Source organism: Orycteropus afer, unplaced genomic scaffold, assembly GCF_000298275.1.
Source record: "Orycteropus afer afer isolate SDZICR_OR568_19922 unplaced genomic scaffold, OryAfe1.0 scaffold00061, whole genome shotgun sequence".
Classification (NCBI taxonomy): domain Eukaryota; kingdom Metazoa; phylum Chordata; class Mammalia; order Tubulidentata; family Orycteropodidae; genus Orycteropus; species Orycteropus afer.
The window spans coordinates 12323129-12342742 of record NW_006921648.1 but is presented as its reverse complement, the minus strand read 5'-3'; the positions used below and the strand labels follow the sequence as shown (position 1 = coordinate 12342742).

The window sequence follows — 19614 nt, the reverse complement described above, 5'->3', positions numbered from 1 at the left end:
AAACCTAATAACTCGTGACCAGTTTCCTTGAAGAGACACAACTGCCCTCCGAAGACCCATGTTTGCTCGTGAGCTGCTAAGAAAACCACATAACGACTGGCTGTGTTCTTTTTTACAGGTGACCGAGCTCTGCCGGTGGCGACTGCAAAGATGACAAGAAACCAAAAGGACTGCCATGGAGACGTGAGATCTCCGGGCAGCGCCTTACCCAGAGAGCGGACCACTGGCTGTGAGAGCAGGGACTGCTTTGGGAACATGGAATCACTCCCACAGAGGGAGATGGCCGGCAGGAAGGACACGCACTTGGGCACCTGCTGCCTGGTGAGCCTCAGGCTAGATCCCATAGGCTCCCATCTCACTGGGGACTTCAGTCAGAGCTGCAGGGCCAGTCTGTCCTGAGGGCCTGGTATCAGATCTGTTGGTTAACATCTTGTTGTCGTTGTCTCCACGGGGTGGGCTGTCTGTTTTCACCCTGTATTTCGTCTCCATGGGGTGGGCTGCTGTTTTTACCCTGTATTTCGTCTCCACAGGGTGGGCTGCTGTTTATACCGTGTATTTCGTCACAGATTAAACAGACTCCTCTAATGCAATCCCATTTGCCCTGGACCATGGGTCACGTGCAGTACAGCAACACGTGGTGTTCATATTACAACTCAAACCCATTGCCAGTGAGTCGATTCTGACTCGTAGCAAGCCTCCAGGATAGCTGAACTGCCCCATGTAGCTCTCCAAGGCTGTAACCTTTATTAATTCATCAAGGGTTTCATTTTTCTTGGATCCACAATCCATACCCATGGAAGCAGCAGTCAGGAAATCAGACGATGTGCTGCACTGGGCACATCTGCTGTGAAGGACTTCGTTTGGATGTTAAAATACACAGATGTCACTTTGAAGACGAAGGTGCACCTGACCCAAGCCATGCTATTTTCAATGTGCACATAAAAGCTGGGCAATGAATAAAGAAGGCTGCAGAGTGGATGCTCTTGAATTACGGAGCCGGCAGAGGATACTGAATCTGAACACGGAGCCGGCAGAGGATGCTGAGTCTGAACACGGAGCCGGCAGAGGATGCTGAGTCTGACCACGGACTGCCAGAAGAACAACCAATCTGTCTGGGAGGGCTCACAGCCAGGATGGGCCTTAGAAGGGAGGGTGACGTGGCTTCTCTTGTACCTTGGTCATGTCATCAGGAGGGCCGGTCTCTGGAGAAGGGCAGCATGCTTGATAAAGGAGAGGCTCAGAGAAAAAAGGAAGATGCTCAAGGAGATGGCCTGACTGAGTGGCCACAAGGATGGCTCACACATGGCCGTGAATGTGAGATGGTGCAGGACCCAACAGTGTTTCGTTCTGTTGTACGTAGTCTCTGTGAGTTGGAACCGACTTGACGGCACCTAACATCAACAAGGGAGCTCTGGTGGTGCAGCGCCTAAGGCACTTGACTGCTAACCAGAAGGCTGGCAGTTCAAACCCACCAGCCACTCCTCAGAAGGAAGGTTGGGCAATCTACTTCCGTAGTGATACTGCCTCGGAAATGCAAGGAGGGGTCGCTATGAGTCGGGTCCGACTCGATGGCACACAACAACAACAACATTTACAGGAGCAGACTACCAGGTCTTTACTCTGATGGACCTACTGGGTCAGTCAGAAGCCCTGACCTTCCGGTAGCAGCTGAGCACACGACACTGTGCCACCAGGGCCCCTGATGGCCCAATTTGGGTGAAGTCCTGCGGGAAGCTGCCTCCTCTCCCAAAGCACAGCCCTGGGTTAATAATGAGGTAAGAGGTAGGAGCTAAGAATGAAGACAGATGGCTAACCTGGGAAAGAGGGATCTAATTCACACCATCTGCTCCCAGGGGTCAGACATTCGCACTTTGTCCCCAGTGGAGCCCGAATAAGCACCCACGCACCAGGAAAGGGTCAAACTGTCCACAAGCACCACTGAGCCTGAGCTAGCTTCCTCCCTCCTCACTGAGCCTGAGCCTTAGCTCTACCTAATCAAAGCTATTCCAGGTTCAAGGCTGTGGCTCCTGAAGGGAGGCAAGGCACTGACCCCCAAAAGCCACCAGTAACAACTTTCTGGGCAGGTGCTTTGAACCGTGTGAAGTGTTTGGTGTCAGAAAAAACAGCCCTGCTGTGCCAAGATTCCTCCCTGCTCCTGACAGCAAACCATCCTCCCTGGCCTCAGACAGCTGCCAGTCCCTGAGCCCAGCGGGTTCAGAGGGGCCCTGCCTGTCCCCAGCAGGCTGCTGGTCCTCACATCTTAGCAGTTCCCGCTTGAGGCAGGCATGATGGGTGCCTGGCTCGTGACAGGACCGTTCCTCTCTGCTGCTCTGGGTGCCTTGCTGGCGGCACTCTCACCACAGGGATGCCCCCCCCCCAGCTGTGCACTGCCACCTGCTTTGTGGGTCTGTGGCCAACTTGGCAGGGAAGGAGGAGGTCGGTTTGCTATTCCTGACACGCTGGGACTAGGTGCTAATTTTGCAGCTCTCCATGCGCAGGAAGGCTTCTTAGGGAAACACTCTCTCTGCTCACTGAGCCTGGGCTAGCTTCCTCCCTCCTCACTGAGCCTGGGCTAGCTTCCTCTTGTTCCCCCGCCCTCCCCTCCTTGGTCAGCTATGTGCCTTGCTCCTGCCTGTGTCCCAGCCGCGGTCCCTGGTGGTTCCTCCTTTCATTCTTCCCTCCTGCCCTGGTGACCTTCCTCCCCCTTATCTCTGTGAGGACCATGTGGAAACCAAAAAAAAAAAAAAAACCACAAACCCAAAGTCACTGCCATTGAGTCGATTCTGACTCATAGCAACCCCCTTTGGATTTCTGAGGTGGTAAATCTTTACGGAAGTAGATTGCCCTGTCTTCCTTCTGTGGAGTGGCTGGTGGGTTTGAACCACTAACCTTCTGGTTAGCAGTCAAATGCCTTAGGCACTATGCCACTAGAGCTCCAAGTTTATATCTAGTGTTTCCAAACTCCAGAGATGACTTTCTGAGATTTGGGAATAAGCAGCTGAAATTCTTGGGAATTCTTGAAATCCTAAATTGTTCTTAAAATAATCCACAAATTTTTCATACTATTAACTCCCAAGTGTGGCTATCTGAAATGGCTGGCTTATTAAATATTAATTTCAGTAGCCCACAGTGAACAGTCAAACACAGCAATGCTGGCGAACCTTACTGGGTACTGTCAGAATAATGCAACAATCCATCTCCTAGCGAGGGTAACAGGACCTCACGGAGCATGGGCCCTAACTGCTCATTTAAGGACTTCTTTTGTTTCCCAAACTTGTTATTTCTTGGAATGCCACTTACAGAAAGACTGCTATGCTCCCAGGCTTGTTAATATCTGTTCCATGTGCAAGGACGAGTCACTCAGTGGACACGGCCAGGGCACACACCTGACAGCGGGACCGGCTAGTCTGAGACCTCCCCCCGTAGGCTCCCGTCCCTGGAGACAGAGTGTGGCCAGCTCTGTGTGGCAGACTCTCCTGCCACCATTTGCCTCATAGTGTGGATTCCTTCGAACCGGGAGTCCTTCCAACAGAGTCGACTGTTCAAGTTATGGTACTTCTTCCTGATTCCTCGACTTGAGATTTAGAAAAACAGACATCTCCTGAGGAATACCCACCTGACCCCGTGCTCAGAGGACACTGACTGCCACCTCCGGGCCCTCCACCTTGCTTTCCAGGATATTGCGACCACGGGGACGGGCCCTGTTCTGTAGCAACAGAGGATACCTTGGGGGTCCCTGGACTTTGCCACTGTCCCGCATGTTGTCCTGTGAAATGGTAAGAGGACGGGCTTTGGTGACCACTAGTAAGAGGGCAGGCTTCAGTGACTTCCAGCTTCAACACACACATGTCTGGTGCCCGCCAGCTTCAACACACACATATCTGGTGCCCGCCAGCTTCAACACGCACATGTCTGGTGCCTGCCAGCTTCAACACGCACATGTCTGCTGAGCCAGAATCCCGCATCCAGGAACGTGTCCTCCCTTCCAGGCGTGGTTCCACCAAGACATTCCTGGCGGTGCTGTTTGGGGAGAAGATTCTGGAGTTCTCTTCAGCGGCCAAATAAACAGAGCACCAGTGGACTAAGGTAAGGAGGGGTGATTTTGGAGGATGCTGTACAGCTGTCAAAGGAATGAGCCTGTTTTATCAAATTAAAAAGGCAAATTACAGAATGGCGCATGGTTTTGGTTTGGCTTCTGTAGGTATCGGTGATTTTGCAAAGGTACACAAGGAAGTGGATAGTGTCTGGGGGGAGGGCACTGGCTGTCTCACCTTCCATCTCTCAGTATGTTTCAATGCCGCTTTTATGCCCTATCATTTCATCCAAAAAAGTCTCCTCTCTCGACTCTCCTTCCCGCATGGAGAGGAATAGTAGACACACACACACACACACACACACACACAGTGTTTCTATAGGTGAGGTGCCTTCTAAAACCCTCACACAGATACATGAATGTAATCTTCCCACAGCACCATGCAGTAGGGGCTTCTATCACCCCCCATTTTAGAGATGAGGAAACTAAGGCCAAGAGAGGTGGTGGCATGACTTGCCCAAGGGTGTAGTGTCAGTCAAAGGTAGAGCTGGGATACAAACCCATGCACTGTAACACAACCAGGCACTCTGCAAATGCCTGCTGAGTGACGGCACGAGTGAAGGCGTGCTGAAATGCTGCCTGGACGTCCACTGGCCCCTGGCAGCCAGGACTGTCTTATTCATCCGGGTGACACCCATGTCCTGCTATGCGTCTGTCAGGTGAGGGACTGGGGTGCTCGTGTGGGGCTGTGAGGCTGGAAACTCCGCCTCAGTGCTCCAGCGTCAGCAGTCGCCCTCGGTGGGCAGGTCTCAGCGGGGCTTCCAGACTCACACAGATCACGGGAAGAAGGGCCGGCGGGTCTGCTTCTGGAAGTCAGTCAGTGACAAGCCCGCGGGTCGCGACAGACTGACGTCCAACGGGTGCCTGAAGTCAGCTACAGACTCCGGCAGTGGGCATGGGAACAGGCAACGTTTCATTCATAAATCCCAAGGTCACTGCCACACATAAGGTCACTATGAGTCACACGTGACCCGATAGCAACTAATAGTAACACTCCCACCACCTCCCCATCAGCAGCCCAGGGCCTACATACAGTCGACGCTCAATAAACGTTTGTTGAAAAGAGAGGGTCCCTGTTGCCTGAGACCAAACCACGCACAACTCGGACCATCTCTGTACCTGTCCAGCTCGGCAGGATGCCTGGTGTGTCAGGAAGTGTTCTCACACACTCCACAACCGTCTTCAAACACGCGTAGAGTCCAATCACCTGACACTGTCACTCTCATCATCCTGGCCCAAGCCACCAACTCCTCCTGCCAGACCCCACGAAGCCCCCCAGCTGCCCTTCTCTGATTCCGTCCTCTACCTCACATCCAGAGTGAGGTTTTAGAAAGATCAACCAGGTCATGCCACACTCCTGCTCCAAACCCCACAACGGCTTCCCGTGCCACTTAGAATAAATGCCAAGGTCACTGTCACGGCCTCCAAGGCCCATGTGATCTGGCTGGGAAGCCCTCTCTGGCCCGTTCCCTCCCTCTCTCTGTCTGACCTTTGCCATGCCAAGCCTGCACCTGCGCCTGCCTCAGGGCCTTTACTGACCACCTGACAGGAAACGCCGCCTGCACGACTCTCTAGCCACTGGCTCGGCATTCATTTTCTCCACGGGCGTCCCATCTGATAGAAAATTCCTTATACGCTTATTTGTCCATTTGATGTCTCCCTACTCCGGGAACGTGCAACCTTCTGTTCTGGTCCCAGCAGGGCCTGCTGAGGGCTCAGGAGGTGTCAATAAACACCCAAGGGATGAGAAAGAAGTCTGTGGAACACAGGGTCCTGCCCTTGTCCACTCGGTGGCGTTTCTGTCCCTGGAGTTGTTCCCGATTCCCCCCCCTCTTCCAGAACTTGTGGGAGCTGCGGGCCTCGCTCCTCGTCGCCCTCCCTGCAGGGCAGGTTCCTCCCACTGAACAGGGAGTAAGAATGGCAGAAAGGGCAGCATAATGGCCGTGATTTGGGGAATGCCTAGGGGCCAGGAAGGCCATCTGAATATTGGAGAAGAGGAGCTGTCACGTTCATCCTTCTCAGACGAGGGACTCATTATGACCGTCCCGGATGGGAGCTCTTCGGATCTGAGGGCCCAGCACCCGGGGGCTGCTCCTTCACTGTGTGCCTCAACAGCAGCCCCGGAATAGCCCGGCCGCGGCTGGTGATGAAGTGGCATTCTGCATGGCATCTCATCAGGCGACAGGGCAGTGGGCTCCCCGAGGAGGGACCTCTGCGTAGCACACTTCTGAGAATCGGGGTGCTGCTTTCCTGCCGGGGGCGCCTGGCCCCCACGGGGAGCACTGCCACCTGTGCCAGGCCAGCCTGTCTGCTCCCTGAAGAGCCAGCCTCAGCTGTCCCACCCTGTCCCCCAGGGCAGGCTCCATCGCTCCTCCTGAGGGGAACCAATCCACACTGGAACAGTTACCGTCCACGTCTCCTGCTGTGAACTAAGGGCAGCGGTGGTCCTGTGGCAGAACTCTCACCCTCCACGCGGGAGGCGAGGGTTCAATTCCAGCCAAAGCGCCTCCCTGTGCAGCCCCCGTCGTCGGTCGCACGGCGGGGCGGGGCAGGGTGGGGGGCTTGCATGTTGCTAGGACGCCAAATAGGTTTTAGCACAGCCTCCAGACTAACACAGGCCCCACAATCCACTTCCAGAACTCAGCCAGTGAAATCCTATGATGGCAATGGTACAATCTGAACTGACCACGGTGATGGGCAGACTGGGCAGCGTTTCTTTCTGTTGTGCATGGGGCCCCATGAGTCGGGCCGACTCCAAGGCAGCTGACAGCAAGCCACACTGGGTACCAAGGGGTCAGTGTATAGTATCTCAGCGCAGCACAGCCAAGCCTTATGCCTGCTGCCTCTCGGAATGACCTTAGGCACATACCACAGCTCTCACTGGGAAAGACAGAGAGATGAATGGATGGATGCATGGAAAGGTGAAGAGATAAAGAAGTGGCCACCGGGGTCTCTGTATGAATTCCTCTCCATCTCCTCTTCTTTACGATTCTCAACCTGCATAGCAGTTAGCATCCAGAGAACACTGGGCTAAGTAAGCACTTTTATGTGGATTCTTTTAATACCCCAGCGAATGGGTGGAGTTGGCACTTCTCTCCCCATTTTCTACATGAGGAAACTGAAACTCAGAGAAGGTAGTTCCTTGCCCATGATCACCTCCCTCTTAGTGGTAGAGCTGGGGGATTTCGCTGACTCCTGAATCCCCATGCTTCCCACTGGGCTACCGGGGGTCTCAAACTCATCAGCCTTCAGGGGCCAGGTAGCTGATGGCAACCGGGACAGCAGACCAAAGGGAGACACCACAGGGAGCAGCCAGAGAGGTGGCAGATGGGGTAAGCTCACCCCAAGGAAAGTCACTGAACTTTAAACTATCTTTTAAAACACTGACCACACCTGACCAGGTGGCTGGCCCAATGGCCCCAGGGTTAGGTCTCTCAGTGGTGACACATCTTGCTGATTATCTTGGCAACACTGCAGACTTTGGAGCCGGGAAGGTTCTGGCTAGCCCACAAAAGCAATGTGTTTTAAGGTTCCTAGTGAGGAACAAAGTCAGTCCTGCTTAGCAGTGACTTCTACAGCAAAAGGACGCAGGTTAGGGCAATGGGAGCCCAAAGCTCAGGCCGTAAGATTTCATCCCTGGGCTACACCCTGCTCACAGCCGCTTGTGTTTCTCCAGCGTGTCTGTCTAACAACGTTAAGCACCAGTGTGGCGGCCAGCGAGGGGTGGGGAAACACCGACTGCATTTCTGCCAACAATCCAGGGGGATTTGGGCTGCGACCTTCGGGACTCTGCCTCCCAGCCCTGGAACGTTGCCCGGCTCAAGGAACACAGCGGCTCTCCCAAGGAAGAATTCCCTGCAGGAAACAACTGAACCACATCAGCCCTCACCAGCGTGTGGGTGCTGCCCGGAATGATCCCGGGATTCCGGGAGCTGCTGCGTGAATGGCTTTCCAAGAGCACCCAGCATTTTGCACCCACCTACAACGTGTCACATCCCCAAACCAGGAGGCGGCAGACAACTCGGGCTCCTCAGGAAGAGACAACTGGGGACTGCTGTGTACCTGCTTACCATTTTTGGGGGTTAGGCTCTGATCTCCACTCTGGGCAGACCGCTGCACAGACTTCCACATGGAAACACAATATCCCCCTCCTGCACCCCGCTTTCTAATCAGTCACCGGCATCAGCAAGGAAGACAACGGGAGGCAGAGAAAGGAGGAGAAAAATCCAAGCTCTCAGATCTGTGCAGATGGCAGGAAACTTCAAGTCATGCCCCTTGGGGAACACAGTGAAATACTGATGGGTTAAATAGAAAAGGTCAATGCAAAAGCGCAGGTCCTATCTAGTACTGAATTCCGGGTTGCACAAGCCTGAAGTTCTAAGGACTACTTATAAGTAAAAACACGGTTGTTGCCGGGTGCTATCGGTCAATTCCGACTCACAGAGACCCCATGTGACACAGTAAACTGCCCCAGATGGTTTGCGAGGTTGTAATCTTTATGGGAGCAGATCACCTGGTTTTTCTCCTGCGCAGCTGCTCGGTGGCCTTGAACTGCTAATCTTCTGGTCAGCAACCCAGTGCTTAAGTGCTGTGCCATGAAAGCTCCCCCGTAAACACACAAACAAAGCCCCAACTCATAGCCATCTAGTTGATCCTGATACATAGAGACACCTTTGGGTTTCTGAGGTGGTAAGTCTTTATGCAAGTAGATTGCTCCATCTTCCTTCCGTGGATCAGCTGGTGGGTTTGAACCACCAACCCTTTGGTTAGTAGTCAGATGCCTTAGGCACCATGCCAGCAGAGCTCCTTTTCCTTAGCAAAAACACTAACCAAAAAACAAACGCACTGCTATTGAGTTGATTCTGACTCTTAGCAACTTGACAGGACAGAGTAGATCTGTCCCATAGGGTTTCTAAGGCTGTAAATATGGAAGCAGACTGCCTCATCTTTCTCCCATGGGGCAGCTGGTGGGTTCGAACTGCTGACCTTTTGGTTAGCAACCCAGTGCTTGAACCACAGCAGCACAAAACATTCTATCTGGTAGCTTATATCCTCCTGCCTGCCCTCATGCAGAATGGAATGAGGCTGCCATTGTGGAATTTAACAGTGGACAAGCTCACAGAACCCACAGGTCGGAGCTCAGAGTGTGAACCAAGTGCATCATGGGTAGTGTGGTACAATGGGAAGAGCAACAGGCAGAGGAAAAACTGCTTCTCAGATGCCCCTGGGGCCAGGAGGGCAACGTGTGTGTGACGCCACCTCAGTGTATGAGAAAAACAGACACAGAGCAGCGGTGGCTGGCAGAGGAGGCTGGACTCAGGGGCCACGGGCAGTGCAGTGGGGCCTCTGGGGGCAGGGCCAGTGTATTCAACTCCAGGCATGCGTGGGTGTGTGGGGAAGCAGGTGTGGCCGAGGCTTCTGATTCTCCAGAGGCGCTTGCCATTCTGAACTTCTACCTGACATCTCCTTATTTTTTGAGGTTGGCACTGATTACAAATAGGAAACACAAACAAACACAAAACGCGCTCAGTAAAGACAGGTTGGAGAGTCAGGCCAACGCACGCTAGGGGTTTGGGCACCGAACAGCCCAGGGCCACAGACCTGGCCTCCATGCGCCGGGTGGGGGACCCTGGGCTCGGCCAGGCAGCCTCTCTGAGCTTCGGTCCTCCTTGGTACTGGGAAAACCTTACAGAACTTCCATTTCATTGGCAACTTCTGCTTGATTAGCTGGAGATATGGTGCCTGCTTAATAGTGAGGGAAGACCAGGTGAAGTGAAGAAGGCAGGACACAGGCCGGTGCAGACAGCGCTGTTGCCAGTGGCCATTGAGCCGGCTCCAATGCACGGCCACCCTGTGTGCAGCGGGGCGACACACTGCTGGCCCCGCACCATCCACCCAACGGACCGCGGTCCAGACCGTCACGATCCACTGGGTTCTCTCTCTGATGTTCAGAAGAAGATCCTCAGGGCTTTCTTCCTCGCGACCGATAAATGCTGCTTGTTGTTCAGTGGCCTCTGAGTAGACTCTGACTCACGGCGACCCACGTGTGCACAGCCGACCTGCTCCGTAGGGTTTACCTTTCGGAAACAGATCTCCAGAGCTGTCCTCTGGGTGGGTTCAAACCGCCAACCTTTTGGCTAGTAACTGAGCACTTAACCAACTGGGTCACCCGGGGACGCCCCAATAAATGGTTCGCTATCCTCATTAACCAAGTCCATTATGTTCAGTTACCACAAAGGCCCGTTAGGATCCTGCATCAACATTTTAAAGAACCGAGGAAAACCTGCCAAGATTATAGGAATAATTACACTTTCAGGGCTTATTTCCTTAGCCAAGAGAGATCTTTACTTTTTTTCAATTAGAAATCTCTCGGGGTGAGCTTTGGAGCTGACATCCAGGATCGCTGTTCTCTGGGGTCACAGACAGGAAATTTTCAAGTGTGACTTGCCAGCCAGGGTAAACCTTGGCTGCAGCCTGTCTCCCCTTAGGCCAAAATGCAACAATGTCTGCAGATTCCAAATTCCACCCAGTGAGAGCAGCTTGCTCAAAAAGGAGAAAAATGGGCTGAGGGCAGCTTATTTTGAAACCGTGAGGAAGCCAAAGGAACAAGGGACTTTGTTTCAACTCAGGTCTAGACTGAAGTAGAGTCAAAATTCCAGTATCAATATTGTGTCATCTGCTATTCCCTGCTGTATTTTTTAGGCCCTGAGCAACTGTATCTTACATGCTTCATGCCAATGAGGTGAGCTGACCAACAGGTGCTGGGGCAGCTGCGACCACACAACAAGCAGAGATGTTCACGTCAACAGACAGTTTTACATTTGGACAGAAGAATGTCTGGTACGCGCTCCAGCCACGGACATGTGAACCATGCGAGCCGGAAGTGGGCCAGGTCCATGCCTGTGCGTGTGGCACTGTGTTGTCCTCAAACCTGTGCACTTGGGCGGCAGCGGGTCAGGGTCAAATCTCTAAAGCAGTTCTCAATGGGGAGTTTAGCCAGAACGCCTATGACACGGGGAGGCTCACCTGTCTCAGCCTACAGCCAGCAAGGCCTCCTCTCCCGAACCTTCAGAAGATCAAGACCAGGGCCCCTGCATCACTGAAAACTTGGAAAAGTTTTCTGTGTAGTGTTGCCTATTTGGAAAAAGGTATCCTTTGCCATGGGCTGGATGCTATAATCACATCTTTTCACAAACGCACTGAAGGAGTTAGGGAACACAACCAATCAGGAGGGAGAGACAGCCTGCAACGTGGGGCTGGTCAGAGGTCCACCTGGAAATGCTGCTACAGGTGATGCCAAAGGCACGTCCCACTGAGAGACGCAGAAGCATCATAGATTCCCCGTCAGAATAACACAGACCCCCAAACCTTCAGAGACCTCTGGGAACAAGGAAAAGGACTCCTACTTTAATCAGCAAATCACACAACCCAGCGTTTCTTGAGTGATGCAGTCTGACCTCTCTGTCGGGCAGGCATAGTTCTGTGTGTAGATCTTCTGATTAAGATGATGTTATTTCAGAAATACTGTGAGTATTCTATAGCACTTGAGGACCCCATGAAGATCTAGGACAACTGTGTCATTTCAGCTCCCCCTCCAAGGACGGAACTGTCCCGGGCCAGTAATGAGCAAACAGAATGGACTGGGAAGCAATGAGATGCTGACACCAGTGAGGGCCACCTGCCCCAAGGTACTGCACAAATACAGGATTCCCCTCAACGTGACCAGAGCACAGAGGTGGGATGAGTCAGCACCCGGACACACTGGGGAAAGCAAAGGGGCCTGCCCACGTGGCCACGAGGAAGACAGGGCCTCAGAAAACCTGACAGCCACGAACATCCAGTGTGTAAACTGACTGCTCTGGACCTGCAGCATAACCAGGTGTGGGCAGTGGGTCCGGGAAGGTATTAACCATCAACACGTGATCAGCCTGGGGTGAGGGGGTCTAATCCAGTCCGAGTGATGCCCATAAAGGAGAAGAGACACGGATACCCAGGGTGGAAGACGACCATGTGAAGACCCGTCTATAAGCCAAGGAATGCCAGAAAATGCCTGGGGCTACCAGAAACTGGAAGAGAGAAGAAAAGATCTCGCCCTACAAGTGAATACCACCTGTAGTTGGACTTCCAGCCTCCAGAACTGAGACAGTAAGTTCCTGTTGCTTAACGCTCCCACCGTGTGGTATTTTGTTTTGACAGCCCTGGGAAACTGAGGCAGTTTTTTTTTTAAATTTTGATAAGAGATATGAGAACAAGGAATTTATATCTAGTTTTAAGTGTGTTCGTATTTAAGCAACATTAATATGCAAATACTTTGTCAGCACTGGTGAGAGGCTGTGAGAATTTTCCTTTTGACTCATTACCCAGGCTTGAGAGACAGCGATGCAGGGACCCTCAGTTTTAGCTTTGGAACAGCTGTGAGCAGTCTGGAAGACAAACCATTCCCTTGATCAAAGTGTACACAAGTCTGAAACCGCACAGCCCTGTGTCATGGGCAGCCCTCCAGGCAACAACACTCCCTGCAGCCTTGCTCCCTCTCGAGCCCTTTGGGACCACATTGTGCTGGGGTCACACTCTGTTCTGTGTCTTTAAGAGCTCCACAAGCATGTGAGGTCTCCACACAGAGACCTTGCGGCCCCTAACCACAGAGAGACGGAAGGAGGGAGGGCGGGAGGCTAGCTCAGCGGCCTGGCCACGGCTCACCCGCACCACAGAGCACTTACAGAAAGAAGGGAATCAGCTGCATGAGCGTCTCCTTTCGGGGGCTGGCCGTAAACTCGGGGACCACCTGGATGACTTTGTTCATGACGCTTCGCAGGTAACTCTGGAGCTGCTTCCGCCGTTCCTCCACAAACTTGGCATCCTGGGGAGACAGGAAAGCATGGGCATTCAGGCCTCTCATGTCCAAAGACAAACGAGCCCACAGAATGTGCAGCTGTCTATCGTCACAAGAGCGCCATTGGCTGAGTGACAGCCTCCAAGTGATCTGCACACAGAATTGCACTTAACACTAGAAACAGAGGACAAGTAGGTCCGTAAAACCACACACACACACACACACACACACACACACACGCCACTCCCCTTTTTAGGAGCTGGTGTTTGGCAGGCTTAATGAGCGTGTGTGTTGAATGAATGAATGACTGTAATGCTTTAATAGTCATTTGCAGACTAGAGAGAAACAGCCCTAGGCTCTGTGGCTGAGATTCATTGAGCATCTACAACATACCAGGTGTGCTGATGGGCACTAGTGGTGGAACAGAGCACAGACTGTCACCGTGCAGCCCTGTGGACGTCACAGGTCAGCGGGAGAGACACAGATAACCCAGTGGCCACGTCAGTCATTGTATGAAAACGATTCATCACACTAGACGCCAGCCTTGGGAGAGGCTGACTTTTGCTTCAACAGCACTTTAGAAATTTGAACCAGCTGCCACTGTTTAAAAAAGAAATATTAATAAACAGATTTGAGCCATCTCCTGAGAAGCTAGAAGGTGTGGTAGCACAGCCGGCCCCTGGGCCACACCAGGCCAGGGCTGCACAGAGTGGCCCTGAAGGGAGGCCTGGGTACCCAGGACCCGGCAGTCAGTACCCTCTGAGCCCTGGCCACCTCACCGCATGGGCAGGGCCGGCTTCTTGTCGAGCATAGGAGCCAGCACTTGGCTGGACGCTGTTAGCCAATCTTTGAACAAGGGACCTGTGTTCTCCTGTTGTCCAGGCCCTGCAGATCATGGACAAGACCCTGCCGTGGTGGGCCCTGGCCATCCAGCGAGGGGACCAGGAGAGGCAGCTGGGCAGCAGGCATGCTCCTTTGATGAATGACAGAGGGTGGGGAGTGTGTGGGGGGTGTGTAGCTTCATCTCCTCCTCACAGGACACAAGCAGGAAGGCACCCTGAGCAACTGAGGAGACTGAGGCCCAGAGAGGTGGCAGGCAACCCACCCAGGAGGCCCCACAGGTGGGAGGGGCCCTCACTCAGCCCTGCTCCCTGGGGCCATGCAGCCAGCCTGCGGCAGGACTCTGAGAATTTGAGGACAGTCACTAAACCCAGACGACTGGAGGCCACGTGCTCAGACAGCACCTAGAACCCACCCGGAGTGTGCCCGTTTCTGACGACATTCTCACAGTGCCCCGCGAGGACCGAGCATGGCCACGGCTTCTTTCTCAAGTGGTGCCTTGGATGTGAGAGGTGCCAGGCTTGGCAGATGAAACATAGGCCGGCCAGGTAAATGCAAATTTCAGATAAGCACGGCCCCTGCAACAAAGCCTCTTGATGAGGTATCTGGGACACACGTTCACTGAAGTCTTCATTGCGGATCTGAAGTTCACACTTAACAGGTGCTCTTTGCTGTATCCAACAGTTCTCCTCAAAGCACCAGGGGGGAGGAAGGCATCGCACACCTGTCCCATTGGTGGCCCCTCAGGGCGACTCCAAGGTCACCGCAATGCACCCTCATGCCACCCCATAAGCTGCTTCCACATGGACCTGCTTCAGGGGGCAGCACCTGGCCACTGCTGCTGGCCACCCCAATGTAACCGCCAGCGCAGCCCAAGGCCAGGGGCCAAGATCCCACCCAGCCTGTCTGCAGGCTAGATTCTGCTCCTTGGTCTCAAAGGGCGGGCCCACCATTAGGCCGTTAGAGGCTCCTTTTTGGAAGGGTGGTTAATATTCCAGGTTAGTGCTCAGTGGAGCTAATCAAGCCATGTTTTTAATCTGTACAAGAAACAAGGAGGGCTTGAGAGGCTCTGTGCTGAAGGCCAGAAAGGAGAAAGTTCAGCCTTGGGAGAACTTCAGGAGACTTTGCCTTTCTGGGGGAGGTGGGGATGCTCAAACGCTCTAGGACAACGAGGAGAGACTGACAGTGTCCCTCATGCTGTGTGGGGCCTGGCTGGGCTACAGAACCCAAGGAAAGTGAGGGCCCCTAAATGAGGTCAGAGGATTCTACCTGTTATGGATCGAGTTGTGTGCCCCAAAATTATGCATTGTAAATCCTACTGAGCAGCTCTGGTGGCAGTGCCTAAGGCATTTGACTGCTAACCAGAAGGCTGGCAGTTCAAACCCACCAGCTGCTCCGCAGAAGGAAGATGGAGCAATCTACTTCAGTAAACATTTACTGCCTTGGAAACCCAATGCGGGTCATTATGAGTCAGAATGGACTCAATGGCAGTGAGCTTTTTTGGGCAAGTACTACTCTCCACATGGTTATACTCCCATTGGGGAACAGGGGTTTCTGTGCTAAGTTAACGAGGCAGTACCAGTGTATGGTGTGTCTTAAGTCAGTCTCTTAGGAGATACAAAAGGAACAGATTAAGCAAGGAAGCGGAGTCGGGGGAAGCCACAGGAAGACTGTCAAGGAGGCAGGGACCAAGGACCTACCCCCAGAGCCAACAGACAGAACCCGCCTGCAGAGCCAGTGCCCTGCATTCAGACCTCCTCCTAAACTGTGCGAGAATACATTCTGTGTGTGGAAGCCCCCACTCTGGCATTTGTTATAGCTGCCCGAGATGAAAAAGACCCCTGGTGTGAGTCCCATCTGCCCATCATTGGTCGAATACAGCCCCTCCTCCCACCAGGTCCCACAGGCAACAGTGACTCCACCAGGGAGTAGGTATCACCCAGTGGGATTCCAAATCCTTCCCACGTGCTCATTCCATGTGACAGTCAGTCCCGGAAAACCCCAGCCACCCTATTCTGTGTGTGGTGTATTGGAAATGTGCCTTTCTTCTTTCAAGCACGGGCCGGCTGAGAGCTTGGCTATGGCTAATGTAGAAGGGAGGCCAATTCCACCATCCTGGGATGTGGGGAATGAGCTCACTCCATGGCCAAGTACCTGCAAACCCATGAACTTGGCTTTAGAACAAGTGTGATGCCTCGCTTGCAACAGCAGTGCCTGAGCCAGTTTCTGGGAGGACCATTAGGCAACTGCTAATTGGGAAAAATGAGGAGGACAGCTCCTGTTATTGCCAATTTAAACACTCGCGACAGAGCTAGGGGAGAGCAGTGATGGCCAGGCCCAACAAGCCCTTGGAGCAGCTCCCGAACGTCACAGGAGTCCCTTTTCTAAGCGTCTGATGGGGTCTTTTCAGCCAAGCTACAGAAAACACATTCACCTGATTAGCTCAGTATGAAAGAGCCAATTTAGAAAAGGAAACCGTCCTAATCTCTGCATTGGGAACTGCCTCCACACAGTCATAGGGCAGGGCCTCGTATTCACATCTGGGCCAGGCAGCTGGGTAGCACCTGGCTGAGGGATTTAAACAAGCTGCTCTTTTTCTAGTTTGATCATCAGTTGCTGGAACTTGTCAGGTGTGAATGAAAGGACGGAAGGGTGTGGACTGTATCTGGAGCCCCTTCAGGAGGGGAGAGGAGGAGTGGAAGGTCGAGATGTGACTTGGTGAGGATTCCTGCCCATAAGCCTTGACGGACATCCGCTAGCTTCCAGGCCAGAGCCATTGCCTCCTCCTGAGGGGCCGAAGGAAGCAAGGTTAGTTCTTCTACCCTAGCGACTCATCTCTACCACCACTTAGGACGATACTGTCAGTCAACAGAAAAATGGTGACAGATGGGAAAGTAGCCTCCCCCATGGAGGCCAGAGTCTCCCTCTACTCTGAGTCCATAGGCATTACTCAGTTATCTGCCTGGGAGGACAGTGATGGGACATCCCTCTGTACCAGGCCCTCTAAGTTGAGAAGGTAAGACCTAGTGCTGGCCTACGCACTCACAGTCGACCGTTGACTCATTCATACATTCAAACCTTCACAGGTGCTGGAGAGCAGAATCTTACTCATCCATCCACACTTCTACCAGGCGACTGGCTTGTCACCCCGGGGCCTGTGATGTGAAGGAGCTGGAGAAGGCGAACAGCACAGACCCTGCACCCATGCAGGTCATGGTCAAAGACCCATGCAGGTCTTTGTTCTTCCAACAAGGTCTCCAAGGGGCTAGTGTGCTCGGGGCCACAAGGTGACAGGACCAAGTCACCAGTGGTGATGGAGAGACAGGTAAATCACGAACAAGACTGGGGGTGGGACAGAGGAAGGGCTTTGAAAGCACGAGGTGGGTTCCCTCGTGGGGAGAATGGGAAGCAGGAAACTCTCTCAGCCTTGTCCTTGACCATGGGTAGTACTTCGAGGATGGTGACAGGCAGAAAGGGCGTTTAGGTGGAAGGAGTGCAGGGCTGGACGAGGGACTAGAGAGTTGGGAGAGATGCTGTCAGGGCAGGGAATGAGGAACGGGTGCCCCTGGACTGGCTGGTGCCTGGGAGCATCGTTCAGTCTGGACCAAAGCAGGGAGATGAGCCAGGCCCCAGAGAGGGTGCAAAGGTCAGGAGATGTCAGGTCAGAGGGCGAGCGAGCAGTGAGATGCTCGTCTGGGGTCAAGGCTCAGGAAGGAAGAGGAAGGAGGGGACACTCGTCTGGGGTCAAGGCTTAGGAAGGAAGAGGAAGGAGGGAACAGTTTGATGCCCTCCATGTCACAGTGCTGTGTTTCACGAGTTACATGTTTTTTTCCTGGTGACGTCCTGTGAAGCTGGAACCACTACCCTCATTTCACAGCTGCGGAAAATGAGGTACAGAGAGATGAACGGTCTTTCCCAAGGTCACACAGTTGAGTGGTGGAGCCAGGATTTGAACCCAGGCAGCCTGGCACCAGAGCCCGTGCTCTTACCTGTCATGCTGCCTCCTGGGAATCATGCTGAGCCCCAATTGAGTTAGGGAAACTGAGGCACAGCGGGCTAAGTGATATGCCCATACTCACAGAGCTCCTCAGAGGGAGCTCTGGCAACAGCCCAGGCCTATCTCCCTTCCCACCATGGAGCCCACACTCTCAGCCATCTTGCTGGGGTTCAAAGTCCCACCATGACACAGGAAGTCCTTATGAAGGAGCAAGCGTTTCCTTGGGAGAGTGACACGTTACCCAGCTCTCACATATGACCATTCCGGCGAGGGTCCTGGTACCCAGATCAGTGGCTTCTGGACACCCACTCCCTCAGTGGGGAGCCCAAAGGATGTAGGGAGGAAGAGGGCAGGGAGGTCAGAGGGGATGGTGCCAGGGGCAAACTCTGCCCACTCAGGACTTTGCTCCGAGAAATAGTATCATCAGATTCCTGGCCTCATTTTTTGTTGAGTGCTGGTCTACCTTTTCTCTGGCCAGCATTCTGTATGGGTTTCTTTGGTGGCTCTGGCTGGCTCTCTGCAGGACTCTCATCCTGCTGGCCCTGCTCCACAACTGCGGTCTGCTGGGGGACTAGGCTGGCATGCTTCTAGAGGCAGGCATGTGGGAAAACCCCCCAGACCAGCGGGCCCAGGCGTCTAGATGACTGTGGAAGCCAGGAGAGGCCATTTGCTTCATTTCAGGCACAGAACAAAAACGTCACTTTGCTCTGCTGCTCGCTCGTAGTCTATGGGGCTGCCTACCTGCCGTCTGGCGTGGCTGGGTGGAGGGTCACAGTGGAGGGATGGGGACCTGGATCCCCGCCTCAGTGCCATCCCCCCCGACACACACTTTGGGCAGGTCCCACAGCCTCTGTTTCCGCATTTGTAAAGGAGTGGGCAGCTCAGATGTGTCCATGGCTTCCTTCTGTGCAAATATGGCCAAACCCAGGATTTAGCATGGCTATAATTCCTCCTTTCATTAGAGGTTTTAAGACTAATTAAGAAGAGAGAATCCCTGCGTCCTTTCATCCCCATTGTTCTGGCCAGATGCAGGGTTTATCCTGCACAACAGGTGACAGAAACGCAGTCCAAAATGGATGCCACTTAGCTCATTAAGGAGACCTGTGCAATGGTTTACAACACCCAGCTCCACCTGATGAAGGCTCAACAATCTGGAATTGCTGCAGGTCTTTGAATAAGTCTCACCTTCTGAGCAGAGATCCCCTCTGGAGATGAGAAAACCCAAGCTCCTCAATCTTCCTGTTCCCTCATTCGACCTTATTTGCCCTTGGATGCAGGGTGCCTGTTTTACAATTAGATGCCTGAGCCCCGCCCACTCCTGGTTTTCAGGCCCTTGCTCCTTCTGCCCCTCCCTCACCTCCTTTTCTGGTGGGCAGTCAGGGAGGCTTGTGAGTGGGACAAAAACAGGATGCAGGGGAGCAAGAAGGAAACGGATCACAGCAGGACAGGGGCCAACATAGCTCCCGTCCCTGAAAAGCCCTCCCGGGCCCTACAGAGAAGGTAACTGGCACCTTTTCAGAGACCAGGACACTGAGGCTCTGAGAGCTCACGCGTCATGCTCAAAGTCAACCCCTAGAAAGGGGCAGTGCTGGGACTAGAACCCAGGCTGTCTGGCATCAGAGCCCCGTCACTCGCCAGCTCTCCGTCCACACTGGAGGAATGAGAGGCCACACCCTCGGAGGGCTGGGAATGCCGGTGACAGAGCTTGGACGCTGCACGACACCACTCAGATGGTGCCACTAAATTGCACTAAATGTCAAAGCAGAAGAGACTCCTGACGCCCACCAGCCATGAAGGCACAGCCCCCCTAAGCTGAAGAGCAAAGCCGGGAAAGGAGGCAAGTTTCTCACT

At 53.5% G+C, this 19614-nt stretch overlaps 1 protein-coding gene across 1 annotated transcript in view; it reads right to left on the bottom strand.

Annotated features, from left to right (window-relative positions):
- SNX29 (sorting nexin 29) overlaps positions 1-19614 on the bottom strand; it is a 681105-nt gene that overhangs the window by 32216 nt on the left and 629275 nt on the right. Inside the window, exon 22 of the mRNA XM_007939635.2 lies at positions 12814-12953. Coding sequence (XP_007937826.2) covers positions 12814-12953 — 140 coding nt within the window. The remainder of the gene's footprint in view (positions 1-12813; positions 12954-19614) is intronic.